Source organism: Melanerpes formicivorus, unplaced genomic scaffold (genome assembly GCF_026170545.1).
Source record: "Melanerpes formicivorus ecotype bairdi unplaced genomic scaffold, bMelFor1.0.p_v2 SCAF_105, whole genome shotgun sequence".
NCBI lineage: Eukaryota > Metazoa > Chordata > Aves > Piciformes > Picidae > Melanerpes > Melanerpes formicivorus.
Window position 1 is genome coordinate 1218066 of NW_027142457.1, and position 17741 is coordinate 1235806.

General features: G+C 47.1%; 1 protein-coding gene across 1 annotated transcript in view; it reads left to right on the forward strand.

The window, feature by feature from the left end:
* The first annotated feature begins 727 nt into the window (after nt 1-727).
* The window catches only part of XKR4 (XK related 4), a 210646-nt gene continuing 193632 nt past the window's right edge, over nt 728-17741 (forward strand). Inside the window, exon 1 of the mRNA XM_068166730.1 lies at nt 728-1563. Within this exon, the coding sequence (XP_068022831.1) occupies nt 728-1563 (836 nt within the window). The remainder of the gene's footprint in view (nt 1564-17741) is intronic.

Below are 17741 nucleotides of genomic sequence, written 5' to 3' on the forward strand. Positions count from 1 at the left end.
GCAGCAGCGCCGCGACCCCTCCCGCTGCCCCAGGGGGCACCGGCCACGCCCCGCCTCTGCCCGCCGCCCTGCTCCCTCGTCCCGCGGAGCTGCCGCCCACCTCCCCACGCCGGGCAGCGGAGCCACCACCTCCCCCTGCCGCTGTCGCCGCAGGACTGCTCTCCACACCCCCAGGGCAGCGCCGGGCCCCTTCCTCCCGGCGGCCGAGCGCCCCCTTCCCCGCCCCTGCGCCAGTGCCGGTGCCGGTGGCGGGCGGGGGGCGGCGGCAGCGAGGGAAGAGGGATGAGGTCATCCTCTTTCCCGGCGTCAGTCAGCTGGGTGGTGGCAGCGGCGGGTGCGGGCAGGGGCGGGCGCGGAGGCGGGGGCGGGATGCGCTGCTCCGGGCAGCGCTGCCCTGCCTGCTCCCGGCTCGGGCAGAGCGCGGCGGCGGCCCCGGCACCGCCGGCCCCCGCGGAGACGACGGTGGCGGCGGCAGGGCGGGCGGGCTGAGCGGGGCTCCCCGCAGGCAGGCGGCGCTGCGGGTGCGGCCGCCGCGGAGGAGCCGCCCGCGGGCGCGGAGCCCGGCGCGGAGCTGGGAGAGAGAGGGGACGCGGGGAGCGGCGGCTCCGCGGCGGCTGCGGCGGAGGGCGGGAGGCAGGAGGCAGGAGGAGGAGGAGCAGGGGGAGGCGCGGGATAAAGGAGCGCTCGCTGCTCCTGCTCGCTCTCCGGAGGGGCTGAGGGAGGCATCATGGCCGCGAAGTCGGACGGGCGGCGGAAGATGAAGAAGGGCGGCGAGGTGGCGTTCACACCGCTGCAGAACTCCGAGCACTCGGGCTCCGTGCAGGCGCTGGCCCCGGGACTGCCCGCCGGCGCCGGGCCGGGTGGTGGCAGCGACGACGATGAGGCGCCCGGGGGCGGGTGCTGCAGCGGCGGCGGCGGGGACGGCTCGGGCGGCGGCTCCCGTTGCTGCTGCTGCTGCTGCTGCGGCGGCGGCAGAGGAGGAGACGGCGGCGGGGGCGGCGGCGGGGGCTCCCGGGGCTCGGGCGGGGGCTCGTCCTCCTTGTGCCTGCGGCTGGGCAGGGAGCAGCGGCGTTACTCGCTGTGGGACTGCCTCTGGATCCTGGCCGCCCTGGCCGTGTACTTCGCGGACGTGGGCACAGACATCTGGCTGGCGGTCGACTACTACCTGCGGGGCCAGCGCTGGTGGTTCGGGCTCACGCTCTTCTTCGTGCTGCTGGGCTCCCTTTCCGTACAGGTCTTTAGCTTCCGCTGGTTCGCGCACGACTTCAGCACCGAGGACAGCGCAGCAGCCGCCGCCGGGCACTGCCCCGCCGCTGAGAGTAAGCTGCTGGTGAGCAGCGGCTCGGCGGCCGCGGACATCGACGCCGCTCGCCCCTGCACGCCGCAGCGGCAGGCATCCACCGCCAGCAAGAGCAACGCCACCAACAGCAGTAGCAACGGCAGCAGCAACGCTGCTGGTAGCGGCCCCGCCGGTCCCCGCGCCGGCAGGTCGGCGTCCTGCGCCTTCTGCATCTGGCTCTTGCAGTCGCTGATCCACGTCCTGCAGCTTGGGCAGGTCTGGAGGTGAGGAGCTGGAAGGGGGGGAATCGCGGACGGCTCCCCCTCGCTGTGGGGCGTGACTGAGCACTGCGAGCGGCAGCCTCGCGCTCCCGGGGGTACCTTCTCCCGGGTTGTGAAGGCGGTGGTTTGGGGACGGCCCCGGGAATGGTGTGTCCCGCCCCGTCGAGGGGGGCTCAGCCGGGTCCCGCGCAGCCCGGGTGGCCGCTGTCCGACTGACGAGAGGTACCCTAAAACTTCCTGGGAAGCCTGTGCCAGGGACTGAGTGAAAAAAGGGACCAGGCGGGGGAAAAGGGGAATACCCTCATAATGTGTGTCTCCCAGAATCCTCACGAGTGGCCAGGACAGCGTGGCCACCAGCAGGGAACTTCACCGGCAGCACAGCATGTTTTTTCAGGCACTGTTGGTGGACAGCTCCTTGCAGTGCTTGGGTGTCTGTGTGTAAATGTCCTGCGTGCAGCTCGCTCCCGGCTACCCGTGTGTGTTGTGCATACATGTGATGCAGTAAAGGCATTTCTTCTGATTCAAACTTCTGAGCCCCTGCTCTCAAAACCATCCTTAAGCGACGTCACGCACGTTACGGAGAGGGTGTGCTCAAAGTGGGTTGTGAAAGGTGCTCGGTGAAAAGGGAGATGACATCATAGTTCAGAAAAGTAATGTTTGCCTCTCTTCTAAGCACATTCTCCAGGAAAGATTTACATGGAGGCCCATATGCCCTCCACATACGTTTAGTGCTGCCTGAAAAGCGCAGAGTTCAGACTGCAGAGTGGATAAGGGGTTAAAATTTCCCCGTAAAGTTGTGGAAGAGACATGCTGTGGTGAAGAAGGTCGAGCAGTAGGGCAGTGCCTTGGAGCAACAGCTGAAAATACTTCTGGGGTTTCTTGTCTGATGGGTGGAAAGGAATTCTTTCAGGCTTGTGCTCTAGACATGGTAGTTCTCCACCATTTTTTCATTAGAGAATTTACTTCAGAGTTTTGCTCTTTGTTACTGCAGTATCTGGTACAGCTCAGTTCTGCTCGTGGCCTTTAAGCAGCAAGGAAGCCCAGCTGCTGCTAGATAATAGACTGAAGATCCTGGGATGCCACATCTAAGTATCTTTCATTTTCCAGATTTGTTGGTTTATTATGAAAATACAAATCTCTAGAGTTGTGAAGCTACCTCCAAGTTACAGGTGTGCTTGATATGAACTATGATGTAACTTGAGAGGGAAACAAAACTTTGACCGAAAAGCCCTGCTTTGTTCTGGATCTTGTATGCTTGGATGCTCTACCTCCAGAGATAAAACAAAAAAGGGGGCTTTTTAGTCTGGAGAAGAGAGGACTTAGAGAGGATGTAATAAATGTTTATAAATATCTGGGGGCTGGGTGTCAGGAGGAAGGGGACAGGCTCTGCTCACTTGCTCCCAGTGATAGGACAAGGAGCAATGGATGTAAGCTGCAGCACAGGATGCTCCACCTCAACACAAGGGGGAACTTCTTTACTGTAAGGGTCACAGAGCACTGGAACAGGCTCCCCAGAGAGGATGTGGAGTCTCCTTCTCTGGAGACTTTCAAGACCCATCTGGATGTGTTTCTGTGTGACTTGTGCTGGATTCCATGGTCCTGCTCTGGTAGGGGGCTTGGACTTGATGATCTCTTTGGGTCCCTTCCAACCCGTGACATCCTGTGCTCCTGTGAGAAATGCAGGACTTGCTGAATGAGATGGGTTTGTGTCAAATTTACTCCTGTTCCCACAGAGACAGAAGAGTGGGTGCAATGGCTCAAATTCTACACAGAAATTCATGTTGATAGTCATCCATACAGAAACTAAACAGTCTGTGTCTTGCTGAGTGACACAGAAGAGAGTTTCGCAAAGTCTGGTGTCATGACTCTGTGTTGGAAGACACGTGGAGCAGGGCTCTGAGTGAGTGGAGCAGGGCTCTGAGTGAGTGGAGCAGGGCTCTGAGTGGAGCAGGGTGTGGTCCCAAATTGTACAGTGCTTCTGCCAGATTAGGTGGCTGGGGTTTAGAGCTCTCCAGCTGCTTGCTTGTCAATGAAGCACCCTCTCTTTCAGCATAAGAGCAGCTTTTTGCAAGAGCACATAGTCCTCTATATTTAAATCTGGCTGAGTCTCTTTTGATCACATGTAGCTTCTCTTCCTATTTTATGTGCAGGAGCTTAAGACTTCTAGAACACTAAATTCAGAAGGCATGTTAGGCCATTATTTATGTTTAAACCTGTTAGGCTTTTTTCTTTTCAGTGAAACAGCCATAGAATTGTTTGTGTGTCAGTAACTTCGTGGTATTTGTTTGCATTTCCCCACAAATACACAAATTACAGGGCCACTTGTATGTTGCCTTGCACATCACCCTCCCTAATTGATTAAAGTGACTTCATTTTAATTCCCTAGGTATATTCCCCATAAAGGAGAGCCCTTGGAGTCGTCTAAAACTAATAATCAGCAGCAAAAAGGAGAGGTCACAGCAGAAACTCTGGGCATGAGCATGGCATCACAGCTGACATGATCTGTGGAGATTTTTCTGGGGAGTGCAGCTCCCACACTTCATAGTCCAAAACTTCTGCTCCGCAGTGTAACCTCTGCACTGACCTGAGCAAATCTCCTGAGTGTTTAGCCTGCAGAATGATCTGAAGTGTTTTCCAGTTGCACATGTTTCTGGAGTGGGAAAAAACCCCAACAACAAAACAACTTGAAAAGTGGGGGTTTGGTGATCACTTCTGTTAGGATCCTGATTTTTAACAGCTCCAAAGCTTTTCCTTGCCTTACTGTCCAAGATGAATTTTTTTTGCTTACAAATACACCCAAAGGCAGCTCATGGAGTATGATGATGTGTTAATTTTAACTAAAATGTGCTAATGGGAAATGAATGAGGGTCTTTAATGTGGCATGGAGCAGTGCTGGAAACAGGCAATCTCAAATCACTAAAACTCTTTTCTTTTTTCACTCTTTTTTTTCTTTTCCCCTGGAGCACAAAGAAAGGGAACTGCAGGAGCAGCTAAGCTGCCAATCAAATCTGAATAAAATGTCTGTCTCTTATGTCTTTTAAAGTAGCTGCAACTGGGTGTTTTTCTATTGTTGTAGTGGTGGCTGCCCAGGGAGGTGGTGGAGTCACCATCCCTGGAGGTGTTCAAGAGGGGATTGGATGTGGCACTTGGTGCCATGGTTTAGCCATGAGGTCTGTGGTGACAGGTTGGACTTGATGATCCTTGAGGTCTCTTCCAACCTTGGTGATTCTGGGCTGTTGTTTCTCTTTTTCCCTCACACATTTTAGGAGACTGAATTCTTTCCCTCTGAAGAATAAATATGTAAATGCATCTTTTTCTTTCTTTCTATTTTTTAAAGGGGGTTGGATGCTCACAGCCTAATTACACTGCCCCTCAGTTAAAAATCCCACTGAAGTCTCTGAGGAGTTGCTTGCCACAGCTGAGTGCAGGCACCAGACCTCTGTTTGCAGCTAATTTCATATTAAAATATGATCACTGATGAGGTTCTGCCTCCAGAGACAGATACAGATATGTTTCCTTATCCATACCTCCAGGAGGTTCTTCACCATGAGAGTGGTGAAACCCTGGAATGGGTTGTCCAGGGAGGTGGTTGAGGCCCCGTCCCTGGAGGTGTTTAAGACCAGGCTGGATGAGGCTCTGGCCAGCCTGATCTAGTGTGGGGTGTCCCTGCCCACGGCAAGGGGGTTGGACCTAGATGATCCTTGTGGTCCTTTCCAACCCTGACTGATACTATGATACTATGATATATAGGCATGGAAGTGGCACTATGGGGCTCTGTTGTCCCACGTAGGTGCTGTGAGAGATTTTATTAGCAGACTCTGGAGAGTATGAGGAGGATGTACTGTGCAGGGTCTTTGGATTTGCTGGACAGGACAAAAAGAGAATTTATAGTCTGTAAGGACTATGTAGAGATATATGAGCCAGTAGGGTTCAGATAAACTATTGCTCTGTGAGCCTGGTGTGAGAGTATGTAAACAGTGTCCTTGAACATCCCTTTGATTCACTAAGCTTCCCAGGCTTAGCCCTGGCTTTCACAGAGGATAGCAGGACTTGGTGATTGGATGCCAGAGATAGTGGTGCTCACTTGGCATCTGTGGAGCTGGCCCTGGTCCTTGGAAATGTTTTGTTCTTTTTTTCTGGTTGAAGGTCCTCTGAGCTGGCAGGGCTGGAAAGCTATGCTTCTGAATCTGGGTAATGGGGTCCTGAGAGCCAGCCCTGAGTGGGGCATGGGCTGTGGGTAACTGAGTGGGCTAGAGGAGAGCACTGAAGGACTCAGTGGTGCCCCTCTTGTAGTTTCTGGAGAGCAAGTAACTCCCCAGGACAAGTGTTGTGCCTTGTAGGGGAATGGTGTGAGCAGGCTGCCTCGGTGCTGGAAGTGCTTGGAGGTTCCCACAGTGGCTGTCATTTTGTCTGAAAGGCTGCAGTCAAAGTGCCTGAAAGGGAACTGTCAAGTTTCTGTAGCCAAGGCCAGAGGAAGGGTGAATCACTGCAAAAAAAGATGACTGGAAATTACCCTTTAGAATTCTTTCTGGGTAGCTGGGATGATAGTGAGATGATTAAGTATATCCCTCTCAACAGATTGAGGGGTTTTGGCTGAGATGTGCTTGCTGAGATGAGTTGTATGGGGAACCACCTAGAGAAGGAGGACAGCACACCAGGTTGATCACTGGCCCTTCTGGGGTAGGTATTTTCCCTCTGATGGTCTGGCTCTCTGAGGAATGGTGATCTGGTTCCCTGAGAAGCAATGCTATGATTTAGCTGTATCTCATGATGTGTAATGCTAAGAAATAATTCTCTGCCTTCTCCTTCCTGCTTTTTACTTGGAAACAATCCAAAGAATTGGAGGAGTGTCGTGGAGGTGATGCTGAATTCTGGAAGCAGTGTGAGCTGCAGCCCCTCTGGTGCCTATTGAAAGCATTTTTCACAGGGCTGGATCATCTGCCAAAGAAATTTCATTGCCCATGCTCGTAAACTTCACCTCTGTCATCAGTTGATGCTCTTACAATTCTCAAGAAACCAAAGGGAAATGTTGTCTGCACCGTGTATGGGAAGTCCTTATGACTTCCACAGGTGCTCACTCTTTAAGCACGACTTGGTTTCTAAGCTGGAACTGTCAGCAAGGTAGTACAAGTACAGGAAAACTTCATCAGTCTTTAGTTCCTCTCAATTACATCCCTGAACAGGTTAATTTGTTTTCCCACTTGTGCTCTACATAATAGTTTTGACACTTTTTTCTTTCCAGTAGTCCTTTAAGAGTTCCAGTGGAGTTAGGTGGTCAATAATTCCAGCTGCCATTGGGCTTCACACCGAGATGTGATAATATTTTGAGCTGTCACCAGTTTCTCTCTCTGTTTTGAAATCTGTCAGATAATTTGTCACATTGAGTCCAAATTTATGAATCACAGCCGTTTCCTAGACAAGATTATTGCATGTCCTCCCCATCTGTCTCTTGGTGCAGCGAAATGCTACCACTCAGCAATCCCCTATTTCTTTTTATCGAGTTACTGCAGTGCTGGAGTTAAAAGTCCTGCTGGCTAGCTGGTTTGCTTGCTGTGCCTTTAGGACTCAAGGAAGGTGATGTGCTGTCAGAGAGAGGCATTCAAGTTCCTCTATCTTTTTGTTCCCCTCAGAAAGCAGCATTAGAAGGGGCCAGCCCACCTTGTGGGTGACCTAGCTACGTTTAAACTTTTCAGCAGAATAAATAATCAATGGCTTTAAAACTTTCCTGACAGGGATATGCAGATGAAGGCTGTGCCTTTTGTAACTTTTTTTCTTTCTTTTCCACCCCCCACCCCCCCTTTCTTCTTTAACACAAAAGTGAAGCTCTACTATGTTCTCAAAAACCCCTTACAAGTCTGCATACAAATCAGATTGGGTATTCGGTTGATTCTGATAACCTAAGCTACATGTAAAAGATGCTGATGTGCTTTAGAAGAAAGATACTGTACTTTAATAATTAACAAGGGTTTCTCTCTGTAGAGAGGATCAGTTATGTAAGTTTTCAGATTTTCAAAGGGCTGCTTAAGCCCTGGAATTTCTCACTGCTCATCTGGCTTCAGGAAGAGGGCTCATATTTTATACACAGAATGCTTTCTAGAAACTTTGAGAGGGGAAGGATTTACCTGTGGCCTTTGTCCAAAGCAGTGGATGGTCTGTGTGACTCCCAAGAGGTTTTGTTGCAGAGGACTTCATCTCACCATGTATAGATATTACTTTAGACTTCTCCAGTGCCATGGGGGAATGGCTGTATGTACATACCATGAGTTCAAAGAGGTGTTTCATGTTATTGTTTATTTCAGTGTTGCAAACTCACCGAAGGTTCTTGCAGCCAGCTGAGTTGCTGTTTGGGTGGGTTGGGCTTTTTTTTTTTTGGCTAATATTTCTGTTACTTACATCAGGGAAAGTATTTAGTGCTGAAAGATCAGTTTGCATGTCCACATCATGGCTTTAAGCTAGAGGAGGGTAGATTTAGATTAGATATTTGGAAGAAAATCTTTCCAGTGAGGATGGGGAGACACTGGAACATGTTGCCCGGGAAGGTAGTGGATGCCCTCTCCCTGGAGGTGTTCAAGGCCAGGTTGGATGAGGCTTTGAGTAACCTGGGCTGGTGGGAGCTGCCCCTGCCCATGATGGGGGGGTTGGGAGAGCTGGAACTAAATAATCTTTAAGTTCCCTTCCAACCCAAAGCATTCTATGATTGTATGAATCTCCTGTGGGAGAGCAAGAAAGCGTAACGTCACAGCATGATCTATAGCTTCACTTACCCTGCACCGTATCTTCAGGTTATTTCCATCACAGCTTACCTTGTTCAGAAGAGCACTCTCCTTGTCGGCTGCCTTAGCCCTTAATATTTGCCCATGTGTACTGCCTGGGCTACAAAGATGCAAAAGTTCTGGTAAATTTAAAATGAAATCAATTCCTATGTCACTTAGCCCAGTGTTAGCTCGTTCTTCCATCTCGCTGTTCCAATTAAGTAGCTTTTAATACACAGCAGATTAATCACAACAGTGACTTACAGTTTCAGTAAATGGCTTGTTGGGGAATTTATCAGGCACAGACAAAATCAATAACTCTTTTGCTTGCATTTCAAGGTGGAGTAGAAATCCCTGTGTTTACAAAGTGGGGCCTTTTTTGGGTCCCTTTCAGCCCGGCTGTCGGTTGTATACTCTGTGTCAAGTGGACGCATAGGAGGGGAAGTGGCAAACAGGCTATAAAAAGCCCTGGTTTGATTTGTTCCATTTGGAAAATGAAAGGAGACTTGGTATGGAGGAGAACACGGGGGAGGGCTGAGGGAGCAGGGAAAAGGAGGCAGGCTGTGAAAAGGCACAGGGAATGTCAGTTAATCCTTGCACCCTGTAGACCTAACTCTGGTTCATTCTCCTTTAGCCACTGACCAAACAGAAATTATGTGAAGAATTTTCTAAGTGACTGCTTGAGAGAGTGGAGAAGGAAGCAGGGGTGGGGGGGCAGGGAAGGGATAAAAAAAGAAGAGTTGAATAGCTGGGCAAACTCACAGTGCCAGTTCTGGGCCCCTCAGTTTAGGAAGGACATCGAAACACTTGAACGTGTCCAGAGAAGGGCAACAAGGCTGGGGAGAGGCCTTGAGCACAGCCCTGTGAGGAGAGGCTGAGGGAGCTGGGGTTGTTTAGCCTGGAGAAGAGAAGGCTCAAGGGAGACCTTATTGCCCTCTACAACTACCTGAATGGTGGTTGTAGCCAGGAAGGGGCTGGTCTCTTCTCTCTAGCAACCAGCACCAGAACAAGGGGACACAGTCTCAAGCTGTGCCAGGGGAAGTTTAGGCTGGAGGTGAGGTGAAAGTTCTTCACTGAGAGAGTCGTTAGCCATTGGAATGTGCTCCACAGGGAGGTGGTGGAGTCCCCATCCCTGAAGGTGTTCAAGAGGGGACTGGACGTGGCACTTGGTGCCATGGTCTAGTCATGAGGTCTGTGGTGACAGGTTGGACTCTATGATCTTTGAGGTCTCTTCCAACCTGGGTGATACTGTGATACTCTGTTAGACACACAGGGGAAATGATAGAGAAGTGCTGATTGCAGTGAGTAGTCCGCTGAAGAGTGACAAATCCAAATATGAGGTGTCAGCTTGACATCAGTTTACAGTGCAGAGAATACCCTTAAGTATCTTTTCATAACTTTTAGAATTAAAAAACCAGAACTCCTGGGTGTGTGTCTTTTTCAAGGGGCATCACCTGAATTTCCTGACAACCATAACCAAAATTATCATCTCCCTGTGGTCTCTGATTGCTGGAGTAATTCCTTATCGTGTTCCCTCTCATCCTGTTTCCCTCCCTGAACAGCTAAAATAGATGATATTGTATTCCCCTCCCCCCTCCAAGATAAAATAATTGCTATACAATGTCATTATGTGAGGTGTCCCTGCCCGTGGCAGGGGGGTTGGAGCTAGATGATCCTTGAGGTCCCTTCCAACCCTATGGTTCTATGATTCTGTGATTCCCATTCCTTTTCTTTTGACAACATGCTTGTGCTGTTCAGGATGTGTCAGATTTGTATGGTGAGCCACATAAATCTTGGTGATTGGCAGGGATAATCAGTGGGGGTGGTTAAGGCTATCAGTTACAAATCATTTGATGCCACGAGTCGCAGCAAATGGAGCGAGGCTGTTCCGTGGGGTGTTCTCAGAGGAACTTTGGCAGCCAATAATGTGACAACAAAAGTAACTTCTTGTTCTTCTGAAGATGGAAGGTGTGACTTAGGCAAGACTAATGTACCAAGGCCCAGTACCAGCTGCTTCAGAGAAAGGTGCAGATGTTGTAGCATGAATACAAAGTGAATTAACCTGCAGATGGAAGGACACTTTCCCTTCTTTCTGTCAACTCCTATATGTCAGATTGATTTCTGCCTTTAAGAATGAAGGTTAGCAGTGCCAGAGTTTCCAGCTTCCCTTCAAGGGGTTGTTTTCATGTAAACATTGGATCTATTCTAGGATCCTGCCAACTTCTTTAAGTGTTTTCCATGTGTGGTGCACAGAATCAGCAGATTCGTTCCAGGAGGTCCAAGAAAAGTACCCTTGTAACCAAACACTAAACTTCAGTTCTCTGGAGAGGAATCCATACATGCACAGAAAACAAGAAAAAGCCAGAGTGCTGGTACCTCCATGGTTTAATACTGGTTAGTGTGGAACCATGAGCTTTGTCATCATAAATGTTCTTTTTTATTCCAAAGAGAGGGGTATGGGTGGAGTTGTGTCTCGTCTTATTTTTATTCAACCTGAATCTTTATGTGCTGCAGAATAGAATAGAATAGACCAGACCAGGTTGGAAGAGACCTCTGAGATCATCAAGTCCAACCCATCACCCAACACTATCTAATCAACTAAACCATGGCACCAAGCACCCCATCCAGTCTCTTCCTAAACACCTCCAGTGATGGTGACTCTATCACCTCCCTGGGCAGCACATTCTGATGGCCAATAACTCTTTCTATGAAGAACTTCTTCCTAACATCCAGCCTAAAATTTGTAAGGAAATCTATCTAAAAGAGGACGTAGGTCCACTGAGCAGAATTTAGATGTTCTTCAAGCACATGCATCTAGAAAACCAGGCTCAACAACCGTGTTAGGAAGTGTTGTGAAGAACTTAAACATAACAGGGTATAATGCTCAACTTGTAAGTGTCCTGGAGGTTTGTATCTCTGCCTGTTGGCTGTGTCCACAAACTCCACAGCACACACAGCCTTGGGTTTCTGTTTCTCATTTAAGCCCGTGGCAAGCCTGGCACCAAAATCCCTTACCGGATCCAGGTGGCAAGCATTTTAAACCTGCCTTATGAGCAATGATAAGCTTAGATCCCGAGAAGTATTACTGACTGTGCCTTGGTTTACAGTCCTGGAGAAATGTTCCTTGTGATTAGAGTATTTACACAGGTGTGGTGGTTTTAGGAGATCTGAGTCCATGGCTCTTTCTAGCTGTGAGGGCTCAGATCCTGCCTTCCTGAGTGCTTTCTGTCAGGCTGGATGGGGATATTTATTGTGCTTCCTGCTGGAGCTAGGTCGTGTTTGGAGACTGTAGGAAGACCTAATATTTGTGGCCTTCAAATGGTCTTTCTTCTTTACAGCTTAACTGATTTTTATTTCCTGCCTTTTAAGCTTCTCTCTCTCTTGCCTTAAAAGTGTGCTGCTGGTATTCCTGTTTACAAACATTCATCCTGCATGCACACTGTAACCACAAACAGCACCATAATACACATCTAGGTGGAAATGCCTGTTGAGCTTATGGGAGTAGCTCTAGATGACCTGAATTAGCTGAAGGACTGGTTTATTCATTTTAGCATCAACCTTTCCCCATCACATTTAGTCAACCCCAGTGAAAGAGAAAGAGGAAAGGTGCTTTTGATGTGTCACTCAGTAGCTGTTTCACCCTTTAGTTGTTTCACCCTTTTCCTTTGCTGTCTCTTGCAAAAGTGAATTAAATATCACTTGAGTTCCCAGCTCTTGCTCTGAGTTAATTTCCTGATAACATTTCTGCAGCTGATTTTTATCAATGTGAGCAGGTTTGTGGCTGGAATAAAACCCTATCTTCAGGTCCAGGCTTCTTGTTTCTCAACTCACCACAAGTTTTCAGGATGCATAATTTTGGTTGCCTTTCTCGTTTCTGAGTTTCAGACCTGAAGAACTACATCTCCCTTTTACTTGCACTGGAGCTTAGTACCATTTTCCTTCTCTTTAAAGAGGAAGGGGATTTAAAACAGCTCAATTTGGGCACGCTTGCATACTTGTGGAAATGTTATCCTTCATTTACTTAGTATGTCTCTGCAGTCTGGTTGGTACAGGGAATAGTATCCAGCTCAGTTTTTGTATCATGCTTTGACATAGTCAGATGGGAAAATCATCTGGGTGGAAACAATTCAAAACCAATTACCATTTCAATGTGCCTGTCAAAACATGTTTTAAGTCAAACATGTTGAAAACGTTGAACTTCTCCCCATAATGGACATAATTAGGATATTAAGGCAAGATTTTAATATTGGAAGGATTTCTGTCCTTTAAGGGCTTGTGCTTATTATGCCCATAATTCAATATTCAGCTTTGAGAGTTCTATCCTTCACCTACCCACTCCTGTGCTTTAAGTTAGCTCATCACCTTCTCTCTTGTGCTGTTTCCCTTATTTGTTAGCGTGCTTTATGAACTGCATCCAACATGCTATGAAAAAAATATTGCCCTGGGTGTAACAGGGATTTTTGGGAACATAGTGAAGGTGCTAGAATCCACTTGTTTCATCCCTAAGCTTCCAAGCAGTGGACATTTGAGCTTCAGAACCAATGTATGGGTGACAGCAGGCTAATAAACTGAGTGTGGAACGTTCCCGGTAGTGGTGGTGGAAACTACATTCAACACAGGATTATTGGAAAAAGCATAAATGTAAACAGAGCTCATAGTATATAAAATGAAGATGTTCTGTAAGTAAAGACTGGGCAATTAAAGAAGATTTACCCAAGTGAAGCCAAACACAGTGTAGAGGATAATTAATGTGGCTGAGACAACTCAATAATAACGGCTTTGAACCTCCACAATGGTGCATTAATGCATGTGTCAAAAGGAGGGATTGCATTTACAGTCAACAGCCATCCATTAGGATTTTTTTACCACACAGGTTAATTAAGAACTGGTGATAACAGAGCATGAAAATTACCTTACTGAACTAAAGGCTGTGTCTGGTCCTTAAGCATGCCATTCATTATCTTTTCTGCACCTAAAAAACCCAAACTTTGGAGATGTGTCTTTATCTGTAACCTGCCTTCATTCTCTCGGTGTCACTTCCATAGCAGAGCTGCTCCACTAATGATCCAATTGACTTAGAGAATTAATTAATTGCTGGGTGTGTTCCCTGCATGGCTGGATTCAATCAAGGCAATCAAGAGGGCTGCTGAGAAAGCTAGCAAAGGATTCAAACCAAGCCACCTTACCATCAGTCTCTTGGTTTGCCTCTGTCGAAGCTGAGTGGTAGAGCCTGCAACGCTAATTACAAAGGTGAGCTTTCTGTAACAAAACCTAGCATGATGCATCCATACCTGTCTGTTTAGTAAATACTCAGTACTTAGGTTGGTTTTCTTTTAGTACAGAAATTACTGGATGGGTGAAACACTGAAAAATGTTGACTGCCAGCTGAATTAAGTGTATTTCAGTGGTGACATAGAAAAAAAATGCTCCTAATGGGTGCTCTCAGTAAGAAACAGAAGTGTGTTATGATATATAGTAGAATTGTTTTGGCTTTTAATGTAATGCTATGTCTTAAAGGATTCAAAGTGTCTGTAGAGGGATTCATGGGGCTTTGAAATGGTTGAAGTTAAAAGTGTCAACACAGGATGTTTTTAAGCCCCCAGCAAAACTTATATCCCTAATTTCTAATGTGATACCAGCACCTAAAGAGGACTGAGGGCCAGTGTCTTCATTGGAGCACTAATCTAGGAGTCCAACTTAAAAGGACACTGCTCCTAACCATCACCATAAAAAAGCCCTTACAAGCATTCTTTGAAGTTGACTTGCAGATTCAGTTTGACTCTGCTAATGACTTGTGCTGATTTTTCTGAGCTTGAGCTTTATTAGTGCAAATACTTATGGAAGGTGTATTTTAAGCCTGAGTGCCAGAATATTAATCAAAACCTTAATTACATATTCAGTAGCAACATTCACAATTCATAGGGGCCTTACTTAACTTCATTACTCACCCAATCAAGGATCAGAAGCAATGACATCTGATTTAAATAGCAAATTGTTTTGGATACTTCTAATTAGCAGGCACAAAGGATTGGGTATTAAAGAAATTAACTTGGGCACCTTGAAAACTGAAGAGTAACCTTGAAAGAGGAAGAAAATCTGCATTCAAGTCTGTTCACAGGAAACATGCAGGAAGATTTGATCCGTGTCTAGTGTATATAAACTGTTTGCAAATAGTGCAGTTTGATAGAAATAGATCTGCAAATGGCAAGCCAGAAATCATTCTTTAGAGCATTCTTCATGAGCAGCAACCTTTAGTAGTTGTGGGGAAGGAGAAAGGAAGACAGAAGGTTTATTTACATTCATTCCAAGTAATGGTTTTGGGTTCAAATATTGCAGCTGCCTCTCGAGAGTGCACTTTGTTGTGAGTTTCCCTGACCAGGTTCCAATCTGGTCATCATGCAGAGTGTGTCACACTGGATTTATCTTCGTATATGGGGGCCTGCTGCTGTCTCATTTATTTTCACTTCATCCTAGAAACATCTGTGAACATACCTTGAGGGGGCAAAGGTTTGAAAACTGTGCCTGAGAACCTGAAGGGCTCGAACTGGGTCCTTCTCCCTGTTTGTACTGCCACTCCGTACTCAGTTTGCTGTCCTTCATCTCCATTACAACCCAAAGCTCTCTGATTCCATGATGTACCACTCCTGAGGAAATCTGCTCTGCAGCTCCCTCGAAGCTGTGTTTCTCTGAGCAGTATTGGATTCTAGAGGCAAGGAAACAGCCATGGGAATAGTCTAGGACTCTATTGATTGCCATCACCGAATGTGGATGTAGCTGTGATTTGTTGCAAGCAATTTCCTGGCACAGCCTTGTCCCGCGTCGCCTTATTCTTCAGGTGAACATAATTTTAGCATACAAACTTCACAAAGGGATGAAATGCATGAAGGAGTCAGGTAAAACCTGGGAGCTGTCAGTCATGCAAGTGTCCTTTATTTTAATTTCCTCCTTTCTCTTGGCAACTATTTTTATCATATTCAAGCATTAGCGCTGAGAGAGGAATAATGTTCACTGCAAAAGCCACTTCCTCCCCAATAAATAATTCAGAGCCATGGATTGTTCATGAGGAAATATCAACACACTGGTAGTAATTTAATATACTGAGCAATCACACTCACTTTACCCCACATATGATTTAAATAGGATATGACAGTTTAGGGTCTCCATTTGCCCCATGGCAGGTTGGGATCAAACTTGGCAAGTGATTGCAGTGTTCTCATATCTTCTTCAGAAGTGAATGAAAGTTGCATAATTCAGAGAGGATTTCTTAATTACATGCTTTAAATCAGAGTTTGCCTGCTCGTTGTGTGCCGAATCCAAATTGTTGCCTAGGACCAGCTTCCAGAGCCTGTGAATGTTTTCTGTCTTTGCGAACTAGCATCTCACAATCCTGCCTCTTAGCTGGTGGGACTGCTCTTTTGAAGCATGGTTGCAGTGCATTGTCTTTGTCCTGTGGGTGAAAGGCTGTGCCTTCCCTTCCTCTTTTTTCCTTCCTCTGCCACCAGTAGGTCAGCAGCCTTACACCAGAGCGTTAGCTACTGGTTGGGCTGGGGTGGTTTGTGTTTCTTTTAGTCTGAGGTAGTTGTGGTTAAACATAGACAAATTTCACTCAAATGCTCTTGTCCTAGTGGTAGGAAAACGGAGGAGAGCTGGGAGTTCATCTCTGGTGTAGGTATTGTGTGCTAGTAGAGCAAGGCTAGAGATCTATCCTACCTGAACATGAGGTAGGACATCTCTTGTTCTACATCACTTTTCTGAGCAGTGGCTCAGCTGTGTTTGGGCTGGTCTGTGCTTGGTGCATCACAAACATGCTGTAAATTTCCTTCTGTTTTGGCTCTGCATGAAATTGGTGCAGACACTGAATGAGTCTAAGCACTTCCATGAAGGATTAGGGCAATAATCACTTGAACTATGACACTTCATCCTTGATTTTCACCCATGGAAGTGGGTTTGCATTGAAAACGAGGGTTGCCTAACAATCAAGAGACATTCAGTGCAATGTGCAGCTTTGTGGTGTTGTCTTTTGCATCCTCTAGGGTCTGTAGCAAGCCAAATGTTAGGAAGCCTTCTAACCATAGCAGTGTTTATAGCAAAGACATGTAATGAAATCACACACAGGGACATGTAATTATCTTGGTGATAAGATGTAGCTCAGGTCTGTATTTCTCCAGGAAATGAGCAGATTGAGAAGTAATGTAGTTTTCTCTGTTCTTAGGCAATTATTTCCTTCCTTTCTTCCTTCTAGAACATTCTCTAGTTCATCTGGGTGATAAGGGGGAAAAACAGCCAGGGCTCGTCTCACAATTTGCTTACAGAGAAGGCTGAAGCTGAGTAATCCTTTCTCTGCACTTCCACTGTAATCTGCATAGATCTAGGAAGGATTCCAGGGGAGTCATCATTTTCCATATAAATCCATGCTTACCTGAGGAAATGTAATGCCACAAGATTTGGCTCATTATTGTGAATGTAATGCTGGCCTTGGTATTTAACTTCCTGGCTAGCCTGGTCTTCCAGCAGGACTATGCCAAAGGCTTTCATTTTGGAAACAGCCTGCTGACCATCTGGCATGCCTGTAGAAGCAGGGAGCATTAGGTCAGTGGTAGATGTGCTTCTGCTTTGATTTAAAATGTCTTTAGGATGTCTGGAAACATCCTCAATGTTCCAGTGGGATGATGGGGTGGATGCATGATGGAGCAGTGGTGATCTGCACATAACACTACAAGGGATGTGTTTTGAAGCTAGTAGGTGTAAAGATGCACTCTTCTTGCCTGAATGAGAAACTGGCCTCCAGTTAGTGCTGGCACACCTGGAGGAAGGGCTTTAAACAGAGAAATGAGAGAAGACTGGGGAAACCTATCCTCTATACCTTTTATATACACATAAAATTAGTGCAAGTGGACTAAAAGGGGGGAAACAGAGGGATCACAGGTATCTTCTTCTTGTGTTTCATGAGGAAGTAGGTGCTAAGTGGTGTGGGTTTGATTTTTGTGAAGAGCAAAGTTTCATAACTGAGGCACAGGGGTAGCAGGAGAAACTTGCAGGTATAAAGAAATTCTAAGTGTCCTTGAAATGAATAATGCTGCAACACTGCCAAGAAGCTGAACTTCAAAAATAGTGAAGAATTGTAAGGTATGGCTCCAAAACAAAGTGTGTGTATGCAGCACCAGTAGAAATATGCAAGAGATGCCTTCCTGCCTTGCACCTTTTACTTCCCAGTTGTCTGACCAGCGCTAAGTCTTGGAGGTCAAGATGTTTGGAGGGAAGGTGAGGATTTCCAAAGCCAAGCTGAGCTGGGCTTTACAGAAGGAAGAAATAAGAGTGTTTTGCTATTTTTTTTCACAGAGGTAATAGGGACAGAAAAATGAAGCAAGAGAGCTGCTCTCTCGTGAAGGTGGATATTAAAGATAATCTAGATATGGCTCAGTGCCTTCC